This window comes from Corticium candelabrum, chromosome 15 (assembly GCF_963422355.1).
Source record: "Corticium candelabrum chromosome 15, ooCorCand1.1, whole genome shotgun sequence".
NCBI classification, from domain to species: domain Eukaryota; kingdom Metazoa; phylum Porifera; class Homoscleromorpha; order Homosclerophorida; family Plakinidae; genus Corticium; species Corticium candelabrum.
In genome coordinates, this window is record NC_085099.1 from 6,756,190 (window position 1) to 6,765,933 (window position 9,744).

General features: G+C 42.1%; 2 protein-coding genes across 3 annotated transcripts; one reads left to right on the forward strand and one right to left on the reverse strand.

Annotated features, from left to right (window-relative positions):
- Positions 1-250: 250 nt before the first annotated feature.
- Positions 251-4,709, forward strand: LOC134191111 (DNA topoisomerase 2-binding protein 1-like). 2 transcript variants are annotated; one of them, XM_062659680.1, is made up of 3 exons: positions 251-1,077; positions 1,180-4,136; positions 4,201-4,709. In XM_062659680.1, the coding sequence occupies exons 1-3, from the start codon at positions 381-383 to the stop codon at positions 4,597-4,599; spliced, it is 4,053 nt and encodes a 1,350-aa protein (XP_062515664.1). In that variant the 5' UTR covers positions 251-380; the 3' UTR covers positions 4,600-4,709. The 2 variants fall into 2 exon arrangements, with proteins under 2 accessions (XP_062515664.1, XP_062515663.1); XM_062659679.1 differs by having other exon boundaries at positions 251-4,136.
- Positions 4,710-4,737: 28 nt separating this feature from the next.
- LOC134191112 (mitochondrial thiamine pyrophosphate carrier-like) lies at positions 4,738-5,641 on the reverse strand. Its single transcript, XM_062659681.1, has 4 exons — positions 5,332-5,641; positions 5,164-5,271; positions 4,947-5,084; positions 4,738-4,885 (listed from the first exon to the last, which is right to left on the reverse strand). Exons 1-4 carry the CDS (start codon positions 5,431-5,433, stop codon positions 4,793-4,795), a joined length of 441 nt encoding a protein of 146 aa, XP_062515665.1. The 5' UTR covers positions 5,434-5,641; the 3' UTR covers positions 4,738-4,792.
- Between the last annotated feature and the right edge of the window lie 4,103 nt (positions 5,642-9,744).

The window sequence follows — 9,744 nt, forward strand, 5'->3', positions numbered from 1 at the left end:
AACTCATTTGAATGACTAATTTGGTAAGCTGTGCACAGCAATATTACATTGCCGTTTGGCTTCAGCACTATAATTTAGAGTGTTGACTTACTAGCTGCGAGACCATGTCTTGTGTGTGTGTGTACATATTGCTCCTAGTACAGTGTACTAAAATTAGTATTTATTCATTAATTAACAGTAACCAGGCTACGTCCGCGCGTGGTCTACAAGGCTAGAAAAGCCTAGCGTGCGTTACGGCGAACGTTTCAAGTTCAAGTACATGTAGCTGCCTGTACTTGACTGTTGTTGTCTCAGATTCTTGCAGTATTTGATCGGTTAATTTGGTTGTTGGAGTGGAAGTTTGTTTATATAGTGTTCAGTTTTGGCGGGCTTCTTCTATCATGAGCAGTGTGGAGACGAACGTCGAAAAGGAAGAGGAGAGAGACGGTATTTTGTCGTTCGTTGCATCTAAATCGCCGTCTTTATTATTCAAGATGGCAAAGCGAGCGGCAAAGACTGCTGGTATCTGTACAACAACTCTTGTAAGACGAGCGGTGATCAGTGACCAGCAGGACAGAAAGACGATGGTGTTTGTATGCGATGATATTCCGTCAGAAGTGAGTCACCATCTAATCGATATGAAGTGCAAAGTGATTGGGCCATCTGTTGTTTGTTGGTGTCTTAAAAATCAACAACCACTTCCCACTGGATGTCTAGTGAGATCTATGACGATGAATGGCGTCCACGTGTCCTGCAGCAGTCTACAACAAGCTGAGCGTGAAAAGTTGTATGATCAAGTCAAATTGATGGGTGGAGAAGTGTCTAAGAATCTAACCAGTGATGTTACTCACCTTGTTGCTGGTGCTGTCGGCTCTAAGAAATACAGAACAGCAGTTGGATTGGGCATTCCCATTATGTCTCAAAATTGGATTATGAAGTGTTGGGAAGAAAGTAAAACAAGAATTATATCTGCTTCAGATGATCAATTTTCTAGCATGAAATGTCCTGCCTTCCTGGGGTGTTGCATCTGTGTCACTGGAATTGAAAACAGACAAAATGTCAAGAGAATTATAGAAGAGAATGGTGGTACATACTCAGGTGAGCTTGTCATGGACAAGTGCACTCATCTTGTCGCTAGTCAACGGAATGGCATGAAGTATGAGTATGCCTTAAAATGGAACTTGTTTGTTGTGTCTCCAGCATGGCTTTTTGAGTGCATAAAACAAGGATTATGCTTGGATGAGCAGCTCTATCCAGTATCTACAAACAGGACGCAGTCTATTGCTGGTGCTAGTGACGGTGAGGGAAATGACAAACAAGATGAAGGCAAGTGCAACAAAGAAGACAGATACCACTATGACATATCCGACCACGGAAAACAGACAACTTTAATTAAAAGTAAATTCCAACATCTTGATCTCGAGATGGATGTCAGTAATTTGTACCTAGATGGTTGTAGGATTGCTATTAGAAGTAGTGAGAAGCTGAAGAGTGATATCTTGCTTCAGATAGTGAATTCAGGTGGAGGTACTCGATGTCATAGTATCTCTGACTCTATCACGCATTTTGTCACCGATGAAGTGATTGAATCAGATTGTCGCCTTTTTGAAGCCATGTCTTCTCCACCATATATAGTATCACAGGAATGGTTGCTTGCTTGCTGTGAAAGCAAACAAAAAGTACTTGAGGAAGGTTTTATGCTGTCAAACAAATTGAAACTTATTGGTATGGTCAGTGAGCCAGAAGAATTACAAAGCTGTGTGAGTGATGTTTCACCTGATTGTATAACCAATGGTATAGAGAAGTACGGTAGCAATGGTAGAGACACTGATGATATAATGGAAGGATACCAACAGTCAGGTATCAGTTCTATTTCCATTGAAGAAATTTCCTGTTCGGCCAATTGTCCATTGAAAGGAAAATCGTTTGCTATTGCTGATGTTGTCACTTGTCAAAGTGATGAGTTAGTTAAGCAGATTGTATCACATGGAGGAGTGATGACTGAGGCTACATTAGCTGATATCCTGATTGTCAGTATCGACTCTAGCATTTCATGTTTTCATAGCAACCAGCAGTTGTTCACCCCCCTTTGGCTTTCTAGGTGTATTGAAACAGGACAACATCTTGACACTTCCCTTCATCCACTTTACCAGCCCATTCCAATCAGAGCTGATTTCAATCCATTTGCAGGTGTTGTTTTTTGCATTAGTCAATTTGTGGACTTGGAACGAGATGTGCTCATGCAATTCATTCAGCTGCTAGGCGGCACTGTTCAACAACAAATGTTACGAAAGGACAAGGACAATTTGAAAGCCACTAACTATCTTGTGCTAAAAGAAGCCTCTGGTCCAAAATATGAAGCCAGTAAGTTGTGGAATGTACCAGCTGTCTCATCACAGTGGATTTATGAATGTGCTCAACAAAAATCACTTACAAATGTGGAACCATTCATTATTCACGAAAAGGTAAACAGTATACCTGTTGCAAGTAATGTACAGGAACAACGGCATACAAGGAAATTTCAAGCAGGTGGCAGGAAATCACTAGGAACAGCTCTGTCATCTCTGAGCAGCAACATTAGACCACAGTTTGACACAGCAGATGCATTGCAGGGACTAAACAGTTTTACGTCTGGTAGTGGACACGGTTTCTATTCTGCTGATGAATCAATACTTTCTTCAGCATATCAAAGCAATGTACAGACAGCTATCAGCCAGATAGGCCATCCAGTAGACAGTGCAGGAGCAAATAGCGTTTACCACACTACAGCTACCTCGTCTACTGTCCTGTCTGGTGTTGTCCTGTTTGTGACAAAGAAGCTTGCTAAGCAGCAAGCTGACTTGCATGATATTGCTGCAGCACTGGGAAGTGACTATCGATTCACATATGATGAGTCATGTACACATGTCATTCATGAGGGCCGATTGCAATCTGGAGGCAAGGAGATACGACTTGCTAAAGAGAACAATAAGTTTATTGTTTCTCCACACTGGTTGTTTGCATGTAGAGAAGGTGCAAAGCACCTTAATGAGGCAGCCTTTCCACACACATACAACCCACGAAGGTCTCTGACAGGAATTTGCAAGAAACGGGACCAGTTGTCATGGAAGGTAGATGATGGGTACAGCAACAGTTCTGGCAAAACAAACCAGCTAGTAGAAACATCATATCTTTCTGAGTCTGTATCCCTGAACAGTTTGGTTAAACCCCTAAATGTTGAGTCTACAAGACCTGACATAGACAGCTTACAAGGACCTTCATCAGAAGACAGAGAAGACTTCAAGCGACAAATTGATGAACTTGTGTCTGCAGCGAAAAACAGAAGAACCAGCAGTCGGAGGAAATCTCATCAAAATTTGTCCACTAGCAAAACAGACAGACAACACATTTGTGGTAATAAGACAATTTACAGCAGCTCTTGTAAGCTAGGTGATACAAGCTGGAGAGAGAGTATGTCAATGGCTACCATCAGCTATGATGATCCCAGTGGACGTGAAGAACGTGAACGAATCATTGCACAAATGGAAGAAACAGTTGAGGTTAAAACAAACGAGGAAATTATCTGTCAACCTGAGAATGGAAATCCATCATGCTATCAACGTAATCAAAAGCGATGCCTTCCTGCCAGTCAGAAAGTAGCCCTCATAACTTCAAGTGACTGTACTTTGGGGGATGTCAGGAAGTCTCAAGTACTGAATAGTAAAGAAAATCGGCTGACACCCACTCCACCTGCTCCACCACCAATTGCTGTGCCTATTCGTCCACCCGGTAAAACATGTAGTCCCCTAAACTGCAGTCTCCTGCTCAGTCAGGTGGCAAGCACAAGCCGTACACCTGTGTTCCAACTGTCTGGTTTAGATCGAGATGAAAAAATGGACTATTCTGCTCTTATTGAGACTTTAGGAGGGAAGTTTTATGACTATGACTATTATGTGACATCAGCATCCCACCTTGTAGCAGGGAAGGCATCACGCACTGAAAAATTCATGGCAATGGTTGCTGCAGGAAAGTGGGTGTTGCATAAGTCGTATCTTGAGGCAAGTCGTCAGGCAGGAAAATTTGTCAAAGAAGAGCAGCATGAGTGGGGCAAAGAGGTTAGTGGAAAGGAGAAACCTACAGAGTTGGCAAAGGCAGCAAAAAGATGGCGTGTCAAAATAGTATGATAGTCAATTGGCAATAGAATAGCACTAATTATTAACCACAATTATTTTATATTTGTAGAACACTGAGAAAAGTGATGATCAGATGTCTGGTGCATTTCGTGGATGGCGAGTGTTACTAGCTGTTGATGGCCCTCGTAAAGCTGGATTTCAGCGTTTGCTAGAAGCAGGAGGAGCTACCATTGTGTCATCTCGTCCACCATTCTGCGATGTCCACTCAGCAACTCATGCCTTTATCAACATGAAAGGCCAGTCACTGTTACTGGTAGACATCGCTAAATTGAAATCAGCTGGTGTATTATGCCTGACACCAGATTATATTGGCGAGTATCTTGTACAACCAGACAGTCCAGATCCTAGCAGTTTTTGTGCTGTAATGTCACAAAAGCTTACAACAAACAAGCGACAACATACAGAAGGAACTGCACCGGGTCAGGTCAAGAAAGCACGCTTATCATAGACAGTAATTTGTATTGCTAGTCTCACTGTAAGTACGTTTAGTGTACACCAGCACACTTGTATAGCTGCCATTATATCTAGTGCAAATGTGTATGTGCAATAGGTGGTCATCATTGATCACACATCAAGCATCATTTCACTCCTGGAATTGATAGTATTGGCTAGCATAACTTTGATTTGTATCATATATGATATTACACTATGTATGGTGTCCAGGTTCTGTAACTTCGAATAAAACTACAGCACAGTTCGTAACTTGCAAATGTCACCCCAACTGCCATTCCCGCCTGTAATGAAACTTGTTATTATGTATAACAGTATCTGAAATTTGTGCAGGTAGTTAGTTACCTTTAGCACACTTGGCATGAAACCTTTGTACAGTCCTAAAATGCCTTCTTCTTTGAGAATGAGCTGCAAAGCATGATGAAGACTGTTGTATTGTCGGACTACACCAAAACGTGCTCTTGCAATTTCAAATCCTTGTATCTACAGTGTAGAATCACAAATGGCAGGTGCTGGTCTGCGTGGTCATCCATTAGCACCAAACACATCATAATTAACTTACTTGTAGTCGTTTCTTGACTAGATCCAAGGGATAAACGACAGCCTTACTGCAAATGCCAGCACTGGCTCCACAAACAAGGCTCTCTGATATTGGTACAACAGGGCTGAGCTACAACAGGAGGAAGGATGTGTCAACTTGCTATTCATGTGAAACACTGCAACTACATACAACATTGGTGCTGCCGTGCCACAAATTCCATATGATTCTGAACAACTCATAGAATCCAAATTGGCAACCTGCATGGGGAAATATCTGCAGTAGTGTAGGCATGAGACCTGAAAGAGCAAGGTACAGAACTATAATATAGTTCACGCCTTTTCTGGAAGAGAATCTCAATTACAAGTAGTTCCAATTACGGTCATGTGATGAGATTTTACAGTAAGGCTCACTGACATGCATAAATTTGCATTACAAACCAAGTAAAGCTGCCACCAAATGCACAAGTGTAAACAGACAGTTGTGTCTCTGCACAGACAAGTCTGTAATGCATTATTATGATATCACTTAAGTGACACCTGCAAAGCATAACCAGCAATCACTGGTGTGGTGTTCCCAAAAAGTACTAGCAGATTTTTTGCACTTACTTAGTTGGCATGCATACTTGGCATTCTGCACTGATATGTAAGGTTTATGTGGGTTTCAAAAAGGTCAACAGATGCAATGTTACAATACACTTCCAGTCTGAGAACTCGGCTGAAATCTACTCTAAAGCCTACTACAGATGAATGTTTACCAATGCATTCATAATTTATGAATGATGCTGAACCTCCCACAATAGCCAGAAAGATTCAAGGGAACACTCTTTCATAAACAGCCACCAACTGCAATTATTGATCTTTCGTCTGATTCTTCTGGTACATTCTTTAAAACGGTAACGTGGTCTAAATTTAGCCTAGAGACCTAATTCTACAGAATAAAGCTGTGCGTGTCGTGTACATGTGCATGGACTATAATTTTAGCTAGATTTATGAATGAGTGAAAGGAAATCCCAGGCAGCACATCAGGGGTAGTCTTGTTCCCAGGTGGCGTATGGATTTGTGTGTATTCTGGAAATGAGGCTGTATCAGGAGAGTGCCTTCTTGTTGTTGGACGCCATCTGTGATGGCGAAATCTTCATGCAGTCTAACAAACTTGTAGCATGCCTGTATGTGATGACCATAAATAGACAAAGAGGACAGTGCATCTTTGTGGCCATCATTGTGATCATGAAAACTATTGTTCTTTTAGCTAACTGTTCTTAGGTTCGATCTGAACCGCTGCAGCAAGCTGAGTCGTTAGCGGTTTTCTTGGGGCCCTACACATTGTTCGTTGCCATCGGTAGTCAGTGCAGAACTAGAAGTCACATACCTCCCAGATTCATCATCTCCCTCAAGTATTTGTTGTTCACATGTTTCTTCTGATTCCTTCATGGTACATTCTTTAATTAAGAGTGAGTAACAAGGTCTAAACTAAAGTTTAGCTTAGGCACCTAGTTTCTACATAAGAAAAATGAATAAAAACAAGTACAAAACATTTTGAAAAATTAAAGCAATGTAGGGTTAACATTTCAAAAATTGGAAACAAGGTAGGGAGGGCTGTAAGCACAGTGAGAGAAATGTTCACATTTTCAAAGTATGAAAACAAGATAGGATTGTAGTGACAGTACACACAGCTCCATGAATGCACAAATAGAGCATTACAGTATCCCTACGTTGCTTCAGTTTCTTCCTCTTGAACAATTCAGTGTGTTGCAATGTAGAGATGGTGTAATGTCGTATTATGCATTCATGGAGTGAAAACTGTACCTTGTTTAGGTGCAAAGAAAATATTATTGTTGTCATCACCCTCCGGTAGAGCAAGTGGGGTAGAGCAAGTGGGGTAGAGCAAGTGGGGTCTTCAACCTCAACTGGCTGCCCACCAACCCGGCAGGTAAGTCCCAGAGACTGAAAGAGGTACATGTTTCTGTGTAATCCATACAGTGCTAATAACTGGCATATTACTAACTGATAGCATGAGCTAAGAGGATTTCACCAGTTCTAAACAGCTCGCCCAGTAGATATCAATGGCCAGCAGAAACCACTTATCCTCATTGCCAATAGACTCAACCAAGTTTCACTCTGCCATCGTCACACACACACACACACACACACACACACACACACACACACACACACACACACACACACACACACACACACACACACGGGTAGTAATGTGTGAGAATGAAGATTAGATTTGATTTGTGCCTGGTCTGCCCACAAGTCTTTCTATGCTGGTGTGTCACATGCAATGTACCTCAATTTTTAGACAGATATTTAGCAGATATTCTTTCCTCCTTGAACGCCAATGGTATCAGCAAATGCACCCTGAATAACTAGCGATGCAGTAACCAAAAATACCAAGATTTTAGTACTGAGGCAACCCAAAACAAAACAAGCTTGTTACCTGGTATGTTGCATAAACAGTGTGACATACTAGCATGTATGATACACATGCGTAGAGTAGTCTTACTATTGTTTTTTACGTTGTGTTGTATGTGTACTGAATAAACCAGCACAAAACCCTACCATAGTGACAGGATATGGCTGAACTACGTCTTGAACCACCTGAACCTTATACCTTCAGTAAGTCCGATGACTGGCCACAGTGGAAACGCCACTTTGACCAGTTCAGGATAACATTCGGCTCGCGCAAAGAGGATTCACGACAAGTCTCTACACTTCTTTATTGTATGGGTGAAGAGGCAGGTGAGGTTCTACGTTCCACAAATTTTTCTGAGAATGACTGTAAGAAATACGACTTAGTGATCACAGCGTTCGAGAACTTTTTTAGGGTCTGCCGCAACGTTATCTACAAACATGCTCATTTTCACAGGAGAAATCAACAAGATCAAGAGTCAATCAAACAATACATTACAACGCTCTACACACTGGCAGAGACTTGTGAATTTGTGGAATGAAAGGAGGACATGATCTGGGACAGAATCGTTGTAGGGATGCATAACCAAGTATTGGCTGAACAGCTAATATAGGACGCAGACCTAACTCTCGAGAAGATCAAACGTGTCACAAGACAGCGAGAAGCCGTCCAAGAACAGCAGGATAGTCTCAAAGGAGATGACAGCCAGAAGCACCCTATTGTTCTAGACGAGGTGAGGCCACGCACCAAACATACCACCGGCTGGAACAAACAAGTGCCAACAGCAGGCTGCAGGGAACTTCCCAATGCAAGTCAAGCAATGTCAAACCAGTCAAATGGTACTCTAAGGAATACCCAACATACAAGCGCTGCGGGAAATGCCATGAGAAGGCCAGTTACTGTCCAGCAAAAGAAGCTACATGCTCAAAATGTCATCGCAAAGATCACTTCACTTCGCAGTGTTTCTCCAAATCTGTAGCAGATAAAGAATCGGAGGTCTCAAAAGTAACATACCTATTTCCCATGACAATGGGCAAAGAATCACATTGGTCTTCAACAATTCACGTTGGAGAATATGAAGTTGATTTCAAACTGGATACAGGAGCAGAGGCAACTGTTATCACTGAGGAGACTTACAAGAGGATTAATCAACCCACCTTACAGCCATCATCAACACCACTTTATGGACAAACATCTACCAATCTCAGCGTACTTGGGCAGTTTACACACTAGCGAGTAACGGCAAGAGCATAGAAGAAACTATTTAAGTCGTCACAGCCCTTAAAGCAAACCTACTGGGACTACCTGCCGTTATTTCCTTACAACTAATCACTAGAATTGAAAGTACTGCAAAGCAAGATGTTCCAAGCAGATTTCCCCGGGTTTTCAATGGATTTGGTAACTCCTATGAAATCAAACTGAAGACTGGAGCAAAGCCGTCCGTTTTACACACCCCACAGAACATCCCTATCTGACTGAGAGGAAAGGCACAACAGAAACTTGAGTACATGGAGCTCCTGGGAGTTATATCCAAGGTGGAGGGGCCAACTCCATGGTGTGCGGGAATAGCTATTCCCAAGAAGACTGGACAAGTCCGACTTTGTGTTGACTTGAGACATCTGAACAACAAAGTGCTCAGAAGTCCACCCAATTCCAAGAGTTAATGACTCACTAGCCCAGTTGGCTGGAGCCATGGTGTTCTCTAAAGTAGACACCAACAGTGGATTTTTGCCAAGTAACACTAGCCGAAAAGAGTCGTCTACCCACAACATTCATCAGACCTTTTGCCATTTCTGTTGCAATAAATTACCATTCAACATTTCATGTGCGCCAGAGCTGTTTCAACGTCGAATGAGCGCTATTTTGTCAGATTTAAGCTAAATACAACGTTCAATTATCAAATGTCCCAACTTGAAATCAACAAGTAGGAGTCACACTCAACCTGTTGAAATGTGAATTCAATGTGCTGACACTCAGATTTCTTGGTCATGTGATTGACGTCAGAATTCGTGCAGACCCAAACAAGCTTGCAGCCATCCGTGATCTTGCATGTCCCACAAACATCACTGAGCTACGTCACTTTATGGGCATGGTGAACCAACTTGGAAAATATTCACCGCACATTGCAGAAATTTGTCAGCCGTTACGAGAGCTTCTGAGTACTAAACATGCTTTGGTGTGGGA